This window comes from Micromesistius poutassou (genome assembly GCF_964030765.1).
Source record: "Micromesistius poutassou genome assembly, chromosome: 4".
NCBI lineage: Eukaryota > Metazoa > Chordata > Actinopteri > Gadiformes > Gadidae > Micromesistius > Micromesistius poutassou.
Genome location: NC_140274.1, coordinates 17,552,185 through 17,570,284, shown reverse-complemented (window position 1 = coordinate 17,570,284; position 18,100 = coordinate 17,552,185). Strand labels below are relative to the sequence as shown.

The 18,100-nt window shown below is 44.9% G+C and overlaps 1 protein-coding gene across 1 annotated transcript in view; it reads left to right on the top strand.

Moving 5' to 3' along the window:
* The window catches only part of nbeab (neurobeachin b), a gene marked incomplete at both ends in the record, with an annotated part of 188,805 nt that overhangs the window by 38,547 nt on the left and 132,158 nt on the right, over positions 1-18,100 (top strand). Inside the window, 7 exons of the mRNA XM_084466381.1 lie at positions 1,565-1,762; positions 1,875-2,011; positions 6,371-6,479; positions 7,540-7,692; positions 10,893-11,061; positions 17,197-17,276; positions 17,908-17,970. Of these exons, the coding sequence (XP_084322507.1) occupies positions 1,565-1,762; positions 1,875-2,011; positions 6,371-6,479; positions 7,540-7,692; positions 10,893-11,061; positions 17,197-17,276; positions 17,908-17,970 (909 nt within the window). The remainder of the gene's footprint in view (positions 1-1,564; positions 1,763-1,874; positions 2,012-6,370; positions 6,480-7,539; positions 7,693-10,892; positions 11,062-17,196; positions 17,277-17,907; positions 17,971-18,100) is intronic.

Genomic DNA, 18,100 nt, shown 5'->3' with positions numbered 1-18,100 from the left:
GAACGTAGACAGCAAACAGAGAGGGAGAGGACATTTTTTGGGTTGTTTAGTTTCAACATCTTGCTCTCTCCACTCTTTCTCTCCTGCACATTACAACTCTTGAATCCTACCTACAGCTTTTTACAACATTGTTTACATTTTTTTAAAACATTTGGTAGCAAACCTCAATCTAGAGTGTCTCTCTCTCTCTCTCTCTCTCTCTCTCTCTCTCTCTCTCTCTCTCTCTCTCTCTCTCTCGCTCTCTCTCTCTCTCTCTCTCTCTCTCTCTCTCTCTCTCTCTCTCTCATCCTCTCCCCCTCTCTCTCAATCTGGTTTCCTCTATGAAGAATATTCCTCTCTTCTCTCTCTTCTCTGTCTTCTCTCTCTTCTCTTTATTTTCTCTTGTCTCACTGTTCTATATGATATTTGCTGTGTTGCTATATTAATTCATCTGCCAAACGGCTAATGGATTCGGTGTATCTCGTCTCCCGGGCCGCTGTCGCAATCGATTAGCCATTTGTTACATTAGCGCTAATGAACCAGGTATCGAGCCAGCGGGCCGCAGCGCGAGCACTTCATTAGGTCCGCTGATCGGGGTGTCGGGAACATCTCTGGGTAATGTGTGTGGGGATGAGGGTGTGTAGGATGCCAGATACAGTTCATAGTACACTCTATATCTTGGCCCGGCCATCGCTGCTCACTGTTCATGATCATAAACGTGATATAGACTCTTAACAATTTTATTTTAAAGTTTGGCAGCAGAACCTGCAATCTTTTTGATGATATGGTCAAGACTTAATGATAATTGTTTCAACATTGCATTAATTGGATTGTGAGTCCGTACCTGTTTCTACTGTGGCTTTCAAAGTAGAATAAGAGAGCCAAGTGATCACAATTTACACATTAACCTCATCATGTGCAAGTCGATGTTTGGGAAGCAGGTAGGGGTTTGGATATTTGTGATTCCTACAGGAGGGATGCGGATTTTGGGGTTTGAACCCATGGTTTGAAGGTTCAAACAATCACACATACACATATTTAGGGGTGTAGGATAGTGGAGTGGTTGTGGTGTAGCTGTTAGCGTGCGAATGTACCCATTCATCCGTGTCCTTCACCACGCACATGTGCCACGCGCACAAGTGGCCGGCCTACTTCAAAACTTGATTTTATTAACTTGTTTGATACTCAATGCAGTGTTGGTGCACTGAAGGTTGCATTAGTTAAGTCAAGTGGGGTCTCCATGGAGACGTTGCTATATTCGCACAACCTTGCCAATCTCGAAGCGCGCTAAGCGCTTTAAGTTGTCAAGAGTTGGTTTGCTTTCAGCGGCGGCATTGGCCAACCTAGCGCTACCCTTTCATGTTCAGTTCAAACTATTGAAACGTATCCTCCAATTGGATAACAGTTTTGTTTGGCGTTCTAAATCCAACCGAAACCACAAACGCAGATTTTTAAACATTCAATTATAAACCATGTTTTTTTGGGTTAAAAGCGAAGGACTCCCATCTGTTTGGCTGGTGGCGCTATTCTGAACGCCCGAGCTGGACGCTCATCATGTGTCGACCACATGCTCCCTCCCGCCCAGAGCACGTTCCGGTTCCGCTGGGAGAGTGACACCCACCTGGCGGAGCACCACAAGCAGGTCCTGTATGATGGGAAGCTGTCCGCTGCCCTCTGCTTCACCTACAACGCCAAGGCCACCGACGGACAACTCTGCCTGGAGTCCTCGCCCCGCGACAACGCCTCCATCTTCGTCCACTCACCGCACGCACTAATGCTGCAGGTCTGTGAGGGAAGAACCCACACGTGCATGAACTCGCAATGCACACACACAGACAGACCCCCCCCTCACAAGTACACAAACATATCACTCTTTCTTGACCTCTGACCCCCAGGACGTCCGAGCCATGGTGACCCACTCCATCCCCAGAGCGCTGCACTCTGTAGGGGGCGTCCAGGTCCTGTTCCCCCTCTTCTCCCAGCTGGACCACCAGCGCCAGCCCGGTGACAGCCAACCAGACACCAGTGTGTGGTGAGTAACCCATCAATCCCAGGGCGGTACACTCTCTCGTCAGTTTTGTATCGCCTATTACCACGGTGACAGTCTCAAAGGGCTTCACAGTACCACATTACAGTAAACCCTCTGACCCTGAAGGGAAATTACAAACTCCCAAAACGAAATAGGGGAAATGTATGGAAATATGGAAATAACCTTGAGATGGAACACAGAAGAGGTATCCCTCCTTCCATGGACAGTTAGGAAATAGCAAAGCGAAGGTTACAGAGTTGTTCGTGACTAGCAGAATACTAATGAGTTCAAAATCAATCATAAATGTCAGCTAGAGGGTTATCTGGCTCAGTAGAAGAGTGATCAAAGACTTAATTTCTAGGCAGTTGGCGTCTAGATCAGTTCATGTCAGGGTAGAGGTGGTGGCAGGGTGGGTGAGCTGGCAGTCCTCCGATGTGGTGGCCAGGCGTCCGGTCATGATGGAGCCTTGAGCCAAACCGCTGCCCTCCTGCCAGTGCTCAAAGACGGTCAGACTCCAAGACCCCCTCTGGTGTCTGGGTCTCCACCAGAGCGCTGTACCATAACTCTCTTCCACCAGCCCACCTCCATCGTGGAGACGGGGGGCGGAGGCAGGGAGACAGACATACACGTGTGTCTGTCTCTCCTTCTCACTCTCTGAGTCTGTCTGTCTCTAGCTCTCTCGCCGTTTTTCATAATAAATATTTTCATAAATAAACGCATGTTTGAACAACATGTGCATAACATTTCCTTAATGATGCCATGCGTTTTTTGATTTGGAGGAAACCATGTGTTAAAGTTGAGTGTTAAAAAATGGATGTAGGGGAGAGAGAGAAAGAGGAGACAGAGAGGGAGCAGGAGATAGAGAGGTTACATACTAAGACAAGCAGACCATCATAGGCAATTTTTATCACAGCTTAATCAGTCCTTTACAACCAGGCCATACCAGGATGACGTGTGTGTGTGTGTGTGTGTGTGTGTGTGTGTGTGTGTGTGTGTGTGTGTGTGTGTGTGTGTGTGTGTGTGTGTGTCTGGTGGAGTGGTTGCTCTGCACTGCTGCTCACTCGAGGACAGGAAGAAAAGCTGATTAAAGAACACACACACCCAGGAAACACACACACACACACACACACACACACACACACACACACACAGAGGTCATCCTGGTATGGCCTGGTTGTAAAGGACTGAATAAGCCATACCAGACTTTACAGTCTAGATAATGGCTGGCTAGCATCCCTGTAGCCTGGTGGCGGCTTTAGCTCCAGGCTACGTCCTGAAGCATCCGCAATAAGAGGAAACCTGTTTTTATTTGGAATAAAACATGTGTTAATAAATGTTTATGTATTCCATGTAAGAATGTATGTAGGTGCGAGACGCAGAGGGGGAGAGAGCGATGAAGAGAGGTTCGGACAGACAGACAGACACAAGCAGACCATCATAGCCAATTTCTAACACAGATTGTGTGTGTGTGTTCCTAGTGGAGTGGTGGCTCCATACCGCTACTCACTGGAGGACAGGGAGAAAAGCTGATTAAATAACACACATACTCGCCCTCAAACTTACGCACACACAGGCACACACACACACACACACACACACACACACACACACACACACACACACACACACACACACACACACACACACACACACACACACACACACACACACACACACACACACAGGTCATCCTCATGTGACCTGGGTTGTAATGGCCTGAATAAGCCATACCAGACCTTCTGGTCCAGATATCAGCTGGCTAACCTCCCTGTATCCTGTTGGCGGCTAGCCTTAGTTATATGCTAGATCCTGAAACATCAACATGAACAAATCATGTTGTTAAACAACCTTACTCCAAACTACTATCCTGTTGTGTGGTATTATTATTATTATTTAGTCCTTCTGCATATTAAATTATCACTCAGTTCTTTATTTATTCTTTACTTTACAGTGTGAATCACTTTTTAACCTTTTTAAAAGTGCTATTTAAAGTGTATTATTATAGGTATGGGTTACTGTGTGGCCTGCAGCCATTATTTCAATTAGAGCCGACAACAATGAGCAGCGGTCACCATAGCAGCCGAACGGAGGAACAAGGAGAGTAATAACTGTAACTATCTGTTCACTTCCTCGCTTTCCCAGAGTTATAATCAGTGTGTTTGTCTACCTACCGGCGACACAAAAAAAAAATATATAGATGCAGACACAAATAAGATCTTAATTTCTGTTGTATTAGAACTGAGAGAGAAGAATCAAGTCAAACTCCTTGTATGTGGGTAACATACTAACCAACAATGGCGATTTGATTATTAGATTGGATTCCACTTTTGATTCCAAATATGTAAATAATAAACAGGGAACTCGTGTAATTTTTTTCTCTGATCATGCTTTCTGGGCTGCCGAGACAGACTCTAGAGCTCTACAACAAACTTGATATTGGGCACAACAGAACTTGGTGTCTGCGTCGCTGCGTGTACAACTGGCATCCGTCAGCCTGCAGCCAGCCGCACCCACAGACCAAAATGTATGTTTTGGTGTGACCCTACAGTGTGGTATTAACTGGTGACCCTGGTTCCCTCACCCTTCCCTTTCTCAATCTGTGTTCTTGACTGGAATTCAGTTCTTGTGCTTCTTGTACTTTTAAAAGGTCATCAGTCACAGCCAAAGTACTGTTCCATACAAAAGTCTGCGTCAAGCCAAGTACTCTCCTAATGTTGGGTGTTTCCTTGCTCGACCCATTGCATCGGGAGCGGACGTGTCCGGAGATAACCCGAGCAGGGGCGGGTCGTACTATTAGGCAAACCGGGCATTTGCCTGGAGCCCCAGGCCCCATAGAAGGCCTTATGGGGCCCCCAAAATGCCTTTATTTTATTGTCTATTGTCTTTATATTATTTCCCCATATTTTTTTTTAATTTATAAAAATCACTTCACAACAGTAGTGTCGGGATGTGTAATTACTCATGTTTTGACGGTCTATCTGCCCCCCCCCCCCCCCACCCTGTCATAATGTAATATGCCTGGAGCCCCCAAAGGGCTAAGTTCGCCACTGAACCCGAGGTTATATATATATACACGATATATACGATTATTGATATTGAGAAATGCTCCTGGTCTGGTTCCCTGACCTATTCTGATATCCCTAACCTGGTCTGCTCTGGTCCCCTGACCGGGTCTGGTCGCCTGACCGGGTCTGGTCACCTGGTCTGATTCCCTGACCTATTCTGATGTCCCTAACGGTGACGCGGGACACGCCTGGCTGGGAGTCTTTCTCTGGCATCATGAATTGTGTGCCATTTGCTCCTTGGCTGTCTGTGATCACAGAATATTGTATATAAAATATTACAATCACATTAAGGAGAACACGAGAACGTGTTCTATTGCCGGCGAAACATTAAACATGTGGATGGAAATGCAGGCTAGGCCCTACTAGCAGGTATAAGAAAGTTCTTCAAATATATGAAAATAATTTAACCTTCCGCGGGATCCTGGGCTAAGCCGAAACCCCCCCTTGGCTGGCACGACCACACCAAAAAGGAGCCGAGCCCCATCACAGCTGCCACCCTCTGCTCAAATAGGGCGAGCTCCCGACTCCAGCCCCGCTGCCCGTCTGACCCACGCTTCTCTGGTGGGCAGAGGCCTTTTTTTTGACGTCCACCTTGATGTCGGACCACTTTCTTTTTTGTGTCAGCCGCAGTTTAGCTTTTTTTGTTTGTTTTGGTGCTGATTCCGGAGGAAAGAGAGCCAAACAAGATCTTATTTCTGGCCTCTACCTCCGAAATCAACACCTCCACCTTGCATTCTGAAAAAAAAAAAAAATTCTTCCTTTCTCCATTTTCTCCTTTCTCCTAACGACGGCACTACTGCAGGCCTATATATACTAATAACTAATTACATGAGGGAGGAGACTGGGCGGTGAGTTCGGTGAGTTGGGCTCGTGCATGTGCGCTCAATTTCATGTTAATTGGGATGTACAAAGAGAATCTGCATGAAATCGTGCTTAAGCAAGGATTGATACATCCAGATTTTTGTGTCTGCAAAATTTTTGTAAGAAATCCATGCAAGTCTTAGTACATGAGGCCCCTGGTCTTGTTCCCTGACCTGGTCTGGTCCCCTGACCTTGTCTGCTCTGATCCCCTGACCTGATATGGTTCCCTGACCTGGTCTAGTCTGGTCCCATGACCTGGTCTGGTCTGGTCCCCTGACCGGGTTTGGGCCCCAGACCTGACCTGGAAAGGTTCCCTGATCTGGTTCCCTGACCTGGTCTGGTCCCCTGGTCTGATCTGGTTCCCTGATCTGGTTCCCTGACCTTGTCTGGTCCCCTGGCCTGGTCTGGTTCCCTGACCTGGGTCTCATCCCCACAGTGCCACCCTCCTCTCCTTCCTGATGGACCTCCTGAGGACCTCCCTGGCCATGCAGGAGCAGATGCTCGCCACCAAGGGCTTCCTGGTGATTGGCTACCTGCTGGAGAAGGTACGATGATGTCAGGCTGGTGACCTGGTGTTGTTGATGTCATGGCTATGCTGATAATATGGCTATTTCACCTGGATGTTTCAGTTTCCATTCAATAGAAAACAAATGTTTTGTTAAGTTGAAAAATACTTGAATGCAAGGCATTAATAAGCTTACTTCAATCTTAATAACTTTGAATCTAAATTACATCCATTCACAAAAGATGACCTCACTCATATCATTGTATAAATCACCTTAGCTTAAGGTTTCTCTCACTCCAAACAGAAAACTAGGCTGTGGAGTAGTCTCGCCGGATGTTGATTACATACAGCATAGCTCTTCTTGCTAAAAAAGCTGATTTTTTTAAATAAATAAAAGCATTCTGTTTGCTTGCATCAAGCCTGATGTTCCCATCAGCGATGCAGACTATTGCTCGCTGGGCCAGGGAGAGTGATGCTTGGTTTGAGAGATGACTCTGAGCTGTCTCCTAACAGCGGGAGAACAGCCTGTCTACAGCCGCTGCTAGCTAGCCGCGGGGCCCTTGAAACCTGAAAGCTTGCGCCGATCACCTAGCGCAGATTTCATGCATGTATTACGGCTTCCTGAGTGTTTTGTTATGTTTGGCAGGTCTCACACGTACACTCTCCCAGCCATCTGTTTTCAGACGTGACGTTTAAGCCACACTTTTCCTTCTTTTTCTCACGCGCTGAAATCTCCAAACCCTTACTTCATCCCCATCTCCTGCCCTTCCTCCCACTCTTAACCTTTTCTCCCTCGCTCTAGTGAGTGTGTGAGTGTGTGCTGTGTATGGTGCCACTCTAACAAAATAATACCAATATAATATGGTTTCAATATAGGCCTATTCATCTTGTGCAATTAGAATTTATATCGCCATTGATTTTTGGTTCTTGTGCTGAAATGTTGGTGAAATATAAATGTTATATTTACGTGACCTTTATTGATTTAGCTTAAACGCTTCAACGACATTCAATTCGCTGAACTTCCTATAGTTGACCATTTTTTTCTCTCAACGAGATTAGATTTCAAAATAAAAGTCCATTACGTATGGTATCCTCTGTAGTCGTCGCGCGCCCACCTCACGCGCGGCGTGCTGGAGCAGTTCCTGTCCATCGCCAAGTACCTGGACGGCCTGGCTCACGGTGCCCCGCTGCTCCGGCAGCTGTGCGACCACATCCTGTTTAACCCCGCCATCTGGATCCACGCGCCCGCCAAGGTGAGTCCGCCCAGCCGCCCGGCACTATGGCAACAGCAGAATATTTAAGAGCAGACTCACACTGGAGATGTTTAAGCCTAGCTTATACTTTGGGAGAGTAGTTACCATTTAAGTACTCTCACAAATCAGGCTTTAGATTAAAGCTAAACTCTAAAGGCAGACAGGCATGAATCTCAGTGGAGGAGGCTTTTTCACTTTCTTTCGCTTTAAATTTGTCTTGGTAAATCAAGTTGCTGGGGGAAGGAGTCTGTAGCCGTCTGTTACATGGAGGGGATCTCTACTGGAAACAACAATCCAAACAACCTTTGGAAGAATATCTCTTCCAAAGAGAGAGATGTTGCACCTCTTTGTTTCTATAGTAGCCCACACGAGACAAACTGCTCTAGACAGTACACACAATGTGTTCTGGTACGACCAATTTGTGATACTTTTTGTGTTTTTGTACTTTTTGTTTTGGGTGTACATCAGTGGCGGCTGCTGGTCTTTCAAAGAGGGGAAGCTCATTTTCGGCCTACATCATATAAATTGTTAATTTATGTATATATATATATATATATATATATATATATATAATGTAAATTATGCTCTCTGTTCCTTTTCAAGGGAATGCTCTGTCATACCAACCAGCTGTCTTTTCCACTGACTTGACCAGTGTCTCAATGGCCAGCAGAGCTAGGCTGCTTAAACTGCCTTGGTCCATTGTGTTACGGGTGTAGGACTTGAGCCGCTTTAAACAGGAGAAGCTCCTTTCTACACCTGCAGATGTAGCTGTAATTGTTGCCACTAATGAAAACAGTTTTGTAAAGCTGAGGCACTGTCCAACTCAACATATCTTTAAGGAACACCAAGAAATCACACAGCTTTCCCCTGTCACCCTGCAAGTCCTGATCTGAATATAGGACTTGAAGTTCAGACCTCTGGCTCCCTGAATAAAAGTGATGGCATGAACTACCAAACTGAAGCAAGGAATTGTGTGAATAAGTGTATGAAATGTATGATTAAAATTGTCTAGCAATTTCGCCAAGCAAATATCAAGAAATAGGTTGCAGTTTGTCTTTCGACTCGCTTGCAAAATCCGCGATGGGACTGAGGAATGAAGACAGCTCCGGCAACTTTTTATAGTTCAAAATTGCTGTCAATCAAACAGCAACTCAGTCTTTCACAGACCCTCCAATCATCACACAGAAGCCCAGCGTCCAGGCCAGCCCACTCCTCCATTCACCCCCAGAGACGCTGAGCGTCCGTGGCAGGGACATAATCGCAGCATTAAGCCAATGACCGTCGACTTTCGACGCACTACAAAAAGCTGTTCTATGCAGCCCCATTGAAGTGGATGGACACTGAGCTTCAACGGGTAAACGCACTGTGACGCTACGGGAATGTTTGTGAAGGAAATCGAAGCAGCTGATTCTGAACGAACTCGTCTTCGAGATGGACGAAGTCAATGAAAATGTTAACACAACAGTATATATTTGACTTTTATTTAATTTTTGAAATTTTAGGGGAAGCTGAGCTTCCCTTGCAGTCTTATAGAAATCGCCACTAGTGTACATTCTTGCAGTACAACCATGTTGTTTCCCTGCCTACCAAAATAAAGTAGGCTCACACTTCTTCAGAGAAAGTTGCTATTCAAAACAAAAATGGCTGACAACTGTAGGCCATTTAACAAGGAAAAAATTTGATAGACTTGAGGGAGGGGTCAGTGGAAGAAGTCATGGGAGGGAAGGGTCAGTTAGGGTTTAAGGGTCATCGGAACCGGCGCTATACAGAAAAAGTATGTGTGAGAGAATGTGTATCCATTTGTGAAACTGGGAAACGGAGACCAATGAGATGAGACTTGTAACTCTACAGTTTCAGAATTATTACACTGACAATAGTGTTTAACGCTCATTTTTATGGTTCTGTTTTTGAATTGAAGCCATCAAAGTCTGATTTATTTACCACTAAGAGGAACCGAACAGAGACACAAAGTATTTGTCTCCTATTTATTGGACTAGTTTTCTAGCCTTTGTCACAGCCTCTGAACGATGATAGATTGAATTTATGGAGATGAGAACCGACAAAACTGTTAACGGCGGGGCATGATTATTGCAAACAATCACCATACGTTTCATATATACTTAGGCTGTCCTTTACGCTCTCCGCACTCATGAATATTTACTAGCTTAGCCACTAAACTGATTTGCTTTGCGCCACATTACGAACACCGACCGCCACGAAGGGAATGTTCTGGAGAAAATGTATCACGGGCAACACTTGTAGCAAAACATAAACGTATTCTCTCCCTCGCGCGCGTTTCTCATCACTGTAAGGCTTCGTCGACTTCCGCGCCACTCGTGCCCGCGCCTGGGGGGAATGTTTGAGATGGAAACCCCCGGAAGGATTTAGTTTGTCCGCTCTCCCGTCCGGTCATAATGACCCGTGAAGAGGGGGGATGAGGCATATCAAAGGAAGTGAGTTTACTGAGCGGAAACATTCCCCGCTGCAGCGACGCTGGCGGTGAGGTCTCCTTCATGAATAAATATTTAATTTAACGGGGTTGGGGGTGTAGCTGAAGAAGACAGGTACACAATGGGTGGCAGAAGCTCAGGAGGCAGAGCAGGTTGTCTACTGGCTGATGGTGGCTGGTTTGATCCTCGGCACCGCCTACCTTGGTGTCGAGGTGCCCTTGAGCAAGATAGATAGATAAAAAACTGAATGTCCACTGTCCACTGAATTTACATACACTGGAAATTCTTCTTTGGCACTCTGGCAACGTAAAACAGCACACAACACACAGACAATATAAGTAAAGTTATAATAATATAATATATAATAAATAAATTATATATAATATAATAAATACATATATACACAATAAAATATAATCTAAGTGTGTAAAAAAGCATGAATAAACACAAGTGCAGTTCTCAGTCCTGATCTCTCTCATCATAAGCCCTGGCTGGGTGGTGCATGAGTGAGTGTGTATGTTGGTTGGGGGGGGGGGGGGGTTGTGGGGTAGTTTGCCTTGGTTCAGGATGGACACAGCAGATGGGACAAATTATTATTTTTTTGACACCTACCTCTAGCTTATGAAAAGCAGGCTGTTCTTTTGCAGGGTTGACGTTGCCGTTCATGTATGAATGTGGGGCACTAAATGCAAATGTTTTGAATGGCCAAAGCTTAGAAAAGTACTGTGTGTGTGTGTGTCTCCACTCCAGGTGCAACTGTCCCTCTACACCTACCTGTCAGCGGAGTTCATTGGCACGGCGACCATCTACAGCACCATCCGGCGCGTGGGCACCGTGATGCAGCTCCTCCACGCCCTCAAGTTCTACTACTGGGTGGCGGACCCCTCCAGCAACACCCGCATCACCCCCAAGGGCCTCGGTGAGCACAGTCCCGCCACCTTTATTAGTTTCAAACTTAATCTCAGTGACAGTCTCCAAAGGGGCTTCACAGAGCCACACCACGCAGCATTAACCCCCGAACCCCAAAGCTCTCTGAAGCAGTTCTTCCCCCACAGGCGTACCTGAGCATGTTTCAGTGGGCAGGCTACGTGTTACACTTATTAACTACCTACTGGAATGGCAACGTACGTCTCTGCTTCTTACATTTGAAAGATTGAAAGACCACTTCAATATTCATTATAATGATGGGAATAAAGTGGGGAAACACTGAAGCCAAGAAAGGAAGAAAGGAATTGCTGCTCCTCTGTTGTCCCAGTCGAATCATTTGACGGCTATGGAACAAGGGAATGAGTATTTGCAGGTGAGGGTTTGTCTGTTCCTCTTGACTGCTATGTCTGCTTGGCCAGTGTTATTAGCCGTGGTAGAGTTAGCTGTGTGGTGACGTCGTGGGCTGACGTGTGTTATGTATGTATTGCAGTGTTTGATCTGACAATTTCAAATGTTTTAAAGGCCAAGGAAATGTACACTGACTCATCTGCTTTAAGCTAGGGGGTTCTTGAAGGGAAGCCATCGCACTCAGCTATTTTCTAATTTAACAGAGTACTGCTTCATATGCGTGTTTGAAAAAAAAAAAAAACCATCAACCCTTAAAGGTCAGCAATCGACGTATGTTCCGGGATATTTTGTGTTTGAACAGAGTTGATATTGCATACTTAAATTTGTGCCGATTCTCGTTTAATAAGCAGACTCGGCCATGCTCACAAGAAGACTTGGGATGTAAAAAGGTTATCACACCTTAGATAACCTACTGTCTCAGGTGTGATGCAGCTCACGAGACCTTAGAGAGAGAGCTGCCAGCCACCACGGTTCAAAATGAGCCGTCGTCCCCCACGCGCCGGCTGCAGGCTGTGGTAGGCGCTGACGTGCTGGGTATAGGACAAAGCGCGTGACCTTGGTCTGCTCTGAAGCCAACATAGAGGGAGTGCTTTGTTCGACGTTCCCTTTAAGTTTGTGTGGGCGTACAGAGCTTTTCGTCGCATTGTGTTCATCCTTCTTTTATATTCAGAAAAAACTGAAACGGCTGGAAACGGCTCATGCTCCGAATTCTGGACGGAGAACTGAAAGGGAAGGAACAGCTCGGTTTTAAGATTGTGAACAGATGAATCTAGTGAACATTTAAGTTAGTGGAGATGCTCGTGTAGACCTTAGTCTATTGAATTTAAATGACACATGCAAAACACATCCCTCTTTTTTCATATATTTTATTGCTAATTTTACTTGACCAGTGGCGATTTCTCTAAGACTGCAAGGGAAGCTCAGCTTCCCCTAAAATTTCAAAAATTAAATGGTCAAATATATACTGTTGTGTTAACATTTCATTGACTAAAAATGCGTTAGAACACGTCCATCTTGAAGACGAGTTCGTTCAGAATCAGCTGCTTATCGCAGGTCGACTGACTCGATTTCCTTCTCATACATTCCCTTAGCGTCACAGTGCGTTTGCCTGTTGAAGCTCAGCGTCCATCCACTTCAATGGGACTGCATAGAACAGCTTTTTTTTAGTGCGTCGAAAGTCGACGGTCATTGGATAATGCTGCGATTATGTCCCTCCCACAGACGCTCAGCGTCTCTGGGGGTGAATGGAGGAGTGGGCTGGCCTGGATGCTGGGCTTCTGCGTGATGACTGGAGGGTCTGTGAAAGACTGATTGCTGTTTTGATTGACAGCGATTTTGAACTATAAAAAGTTGCCGGAGCTGTCTTCATTCCTCAGTCCCATCGCAGATTTTGCAAGCGAGTCGAAAGACAAACTGCAACCTATTTCTTGATATTTGCTTGGCAAAATTGGTAGACAATTTTCATCTTACATTTCATACACTTATTCACACAATTCCTTGCTTTTGCTTACAATTCATTATGTTTAACATAATTCCCACATTTCCTTGTTCAAGTTTAATATCGTTTTGGTAGTTGGCCATCACTTTGATTCAGGGAGCCTGAGGTCTGAACTTCAAGTCCTGTATTCAGATCAGGACTTGCAGGGTGACAGGGGAAAGCTGTGATTTATTGGTGTTCCTTAAAGACATGGAGTTTGACAGTGTAATGCCTCAGCTTTACAAACTGTTTTCATTAGTGGCAACAATTAGAGCTACATCTGCAGTGTAGAAAGGAGCTTCTCCTGTTTAAAGCGGGTCCTACACAAGTCCTACACCTAACACAATGGGCCATGGCCGTTTAAGCAGCCTAGCTCTCCTGGCCATTGAGAGGACACTGGTCAAGTCAGTGGAAAAGACAGCTGGTTGGTATGACAGAGCATTTCCTTGAAAAGGAACAGAGAGCATAATTTACATATATATATATATATATATATATATATAAATTGACAATTTCTATGTTGTGGGCCGAAAATTAGCTTCCCCTCTTTGAAAGACCAGCAGCCGCCACTCTACTCGACATACAGGAATGTGATTCGTCTGTTGTTCAGCCTGGATTCAAACAGCTTGGCAGATGTCATGGAAAACATGAACTACACACCACATGAACGAATGAATAAGACGGCTCCCTTACTCTACTGACACTAACTGACACACTTCCCCAGGATAGACCACGTCAATCCTTTAGTATGGAAATAACTGGCCTCTCCGAACTTTCCCCCTACCTGATATGTATTCATTCCACTCTCTGTATTTTTATTGATAATTAACTAAGCTCCTAGGCTAGACAGTGAGAACTTTTGCTCTCTAATATAAAACCTTGAGTTTCAGGCTGTGGGAACAACTTTGTGCTTGTTTATTTTAAATCCTTTAAGGTTTTTGTTAACAATGTGATATTTCCCAATAAAAGTCAGAAACTTTTATTGTCTTTCTGAAGATGCTTGGTCAATTGTTGCCTAAGTCTTCACATGATCATGTTCTATTCAATTGATTACTTTGCTGTCAAGAAGTGTCTGCAATGAATACTTCCATCTGAATCCCTCTGTTATGTCTGTTGAAGAGACGGCAGTAGCAATTTGATAACTATTCCGGACATCAGACATTCTGATTTTCTTCTCTTTTAATACAAAAATACGTCACAATACAAGCTTGTTTTAAGGTTGAATAGTAGATAATATATCAATATTATAATAAAGTCATTCAGTAAATATCTTTTAACTGAGCTTAATTTAAGCCCCAATAATACGTTCACGTTTTATTTGGGGAAAAGGATTCTGGAAAGAAAATCTCAGGGTTTAGTTGTGTCACGTTGAGCCCCATCCTCGCACTGAGCCGATATTTTGTTACTTAACGAGCTACGTCTAACGAGCTACATCTAACAAGCTATGTCGTAAGGCTGTGCCTAACGAGCTACATCTCACCTGGCTAATTATCCAGTCCGGATGGTGCAGAGAATTTTACTTGTGAACCCTGGCTGCTCCTATTCCTGTTGTAAAAGGTCCACGGGTTTGAAGGCCGTCTGCTGCCTTCCTGTGTATGTATCAGAGAACACAAGCGGTGCATGTTTCCGCAGTCTTTAATTAAACTGCAGTCTGTTCGGCTTGACTGAGCTAGTGCTACCTGTGATGTGGATGTGAAGCTGACTATTTCCTATGCGGCTACGCCACACTTGGTATGCCTCTCTTTCTTGCCAAGATTAATATTGGCTCACACTCCGCTGTGTTTGAGACATACGGAAACGGCATAACATTGCACATGTCCAATTTGTGAATTGCTACCCCATTGACAAAACACTTTACAGCATACAGACTCTTTTAAAATAATATTTTCAGAATATGTTAGCATTGCTTGAGAGAATCCCACTGCGATTTGATGATTGGAGAAGACAAGAAAACAAGAAAAAAACAACAAGGCTAGATGAAATGAGAAAAATCACTCACTAAATCACCTGATTAAGCTAATCTATCTCTCTCTCTCTCTCTCTCTCCACTCTTCGAGAGCGAGAAGGGGATTGGGAGGAGAGGGAATGAGGGAGAGGTGAAGATGAGTGAGGACATTGTTAATTAAGTGTTTCTATTAGAGGAACTCTGTGAGGGGAAGACATAACATCTTCATTTGTTTCATTCACTCCCTGTTTATCTCTCTCTCTCTCTGTCTGTCGGTCCGTCTATATGTTTTCTCTTTCCCCCTCTTTTACTCTAACATGTTCACCCTCTCAGTCAGCTCTCTTTGTCTCCCTTATTGTGAGGAATCGAAGGGTAAATCAATGAAAAGTACTATGACTCATGGTGATGAGGGTTTGAAATAATTCATTCTCCATTCACATGCTTGTTGTCCCATACTAACAAGGTTGTTGCAGTGAATGAGTGAACACACAATGAGATATATGGTTGTTGTTTCTAATGAATTAATGTGTGAGTGCCCCCTGAGCAGATAAGAACTATACCTGGCCTCTTCGGAAGTGCTGAGCCACCCGTTTATGGTAGCCGTGACAAATGTGTTTCCATTGATCGAGTCTCATGGCTGTGAACAAACAAACCAGCCTTTTGTGTAGAAGAGTAATGGACACCTTGCTTTTCTTTAAATCAAATCAAGATGACTTGTCTCTGTACCGTGGGGTGAAGCAGTGTGTTTTACAAAGCCATTACCACAGTCCAACTGGAACATAACAACACCGCATTTATCATACAGGGTCTCTTCATATAAAGAAACTCTCTCCCTCCTCCTCCTCCTCCTCCTCCCTTCACAGTTGTGTGTGTACATCCTGAGAGAGAGCGAGAAAGCGAGAGAGAGACTTGGATGCAGTTGCAATGATGCTCTCTCAAGTGCACACACACACACTCTGTGCTTCTAGAAAACTTGAAAAAAAGGGCTTGGAGTGCATCAGGTTTTTCTATGCTATATGTATTACACTACATGCACCAATGAAATGTAATTTGTTGGCTGCCACCAATATTTATCATCAATATGGTTACTCTCGACGGCTAACTATATGAATCTGCAACAGTGTTTGTTTCCATGTACAAACGTGTTTATCAAATGGCACAACAAATTTGCAAGGTAGTATTGACCGTTGACCCTTTGCTTGGCGCCCTCTGAATGAGTCTGCGTCTGTCATCGCCTCATGGTAGAGCAAAGTGTGATGGATGACGGGAAGGGCACCACTGTGAGTGCCAGGCAATGGTCTCCGCTGGGTGCTCCGTCTTAGTTTGAGCAGCGGGGGCCGAGCCGAGGACAGGGCGGGGCAGATGTTGGAGGGGGTGGGGTGGCAAGGGGGTCATGTATCGTCATTGTGCGTGTGTGTGTGTGTTAGATACTTCAGACAAAGGGACCTTGAGGTCCTCTAGGAAGCTGTGATGAGTGGCAGGTGTGATGGGCTAATGGCCAGGATGACCTTGGGGTGATGCCGGTTTGCTTTGCTCTATGGCCAGGGCGAAGTCAGTGTCGCAAAATGATATTATGCCTTTTCCTCATGATGCATTGGACGTAGTTAATGTTTAGGTGCTCTATCAAGGACGGTGACATTTGGTTTCAAGTTAAAAACGAGATAAGGTTAAGTTTAGGTATTCGGTGAGACATGGTTACAATAGGTATTAGGTTAGATATGGTGAAGGTTAGATATTAGGTTAGATATGGTTAAGTTTAGGTATATGGTTTGAGATGGTTAAGATAGTTTTTCTAGACTCAACATTTCTATATTCCATAAGTTTATTTCGGACTGCACAGCAAGGTGTGTTCTAGACTAGTAATGCTGGGTGATGACATATACCAATCAGAAAACAGATTGTTTAGCTCAGGATAAGTATCTCATCATGGGGGTTGGGAGCAGCAGCCCGTCTGGCTGGTAGCTGACCTTGGTTCTGACCTGCAGAGTGATGCTCAGACATGATCCCCCTTCACCCTGCTCCCCCTGAAAAGTGCTGCACACATAAGGTGCTCTGTGGGGACGTTAGTCCCCCATTGAGACGGACAGACTGACAGACAGGTGGATAAGAGAAAAGATGGATAGTCTACTCTTCTTTTTCCAAAAAAGTTAGTCCCTTTTTTAACTGCCTTTTTGACTGCCAGAAATATTGATAGACGTTTTCCATGCCAATACAGAACAGATTCAGCGTTGAATTGAATTAAATGTAATTGAATTGAGAGCCAGCTGGGTAGATAGCCTCTCTCCCTCTCTCTGCAGATGGCCCCCGGCCCACCCAGAAGGAGGTGCTGTCTCTCAGAGCCTTCATGCTGCTCTTCCTCAAGCAGCTCATCCTGAAGGTAAACCACCTGTTTGTCTCTTCTACCTGTCTGTCTGCCCTTCCTGTCTGTCTGTTCTACCTATCCTCCCTGTCTGTGTGTATATGTCTGTCTCTCCCTCCTGTCTGTCTCTCCTACTTGTCTGTCCTACGTAGCTATATGCACGACCTATCTGCCTCTCGTACTTGTCTGTCTGTCCAACCTGTCTGTCTCTACTTCCTGTCTGTCTGTCCTACCCGGTTGTCTCTCCTACCTGTCGGTCCTACCGGTCTGTGTTTCCTTCATGTCTATCTGTCCTACCTACCTGTCTCTCTCCTACCTCTCTTACCTGTCTGTCTGTACTACCTGTATCCTACCCGTCTGTCACTCCTACCTGGCTTTCTGTCCTACCTGTTTGTCTGTCCTACCTACCTGTCCGTCTCTAAATGTTGATAAGTATTTATTTTTGAAGGTTCAGCCTAAATGCAAATGCTAACGGAAGTTGTTGTTGTACAACATGCTGTCAATTCACTTTAAATGTAGAATCCTGCAGTAGTTTAAAATGAAGATTAAAAAAAAGCCCAGTGTAAGTCTGCTTTTGTCAGCTGAATTCAGTGTTAGTCTCTGCTGAATTACCAAATCATAATGAATGTTTTGTTGGCCTGTTCTTCAGGATCGGGGTGTGAGGGAGGATGAACTCCAGGCAATCCTGAACTATCTGCTCACCGTGCAGGAGGTATGTCCATCCGTGGGAAACACACAATGCAAGAGAAGGGCCCCTCTACAGCCACATTCAGTCTCGGAGCACAAAATGACAAATGACCTAGCGCACCTCACTTATGTCTATCTTTTATTAATCTCCCATT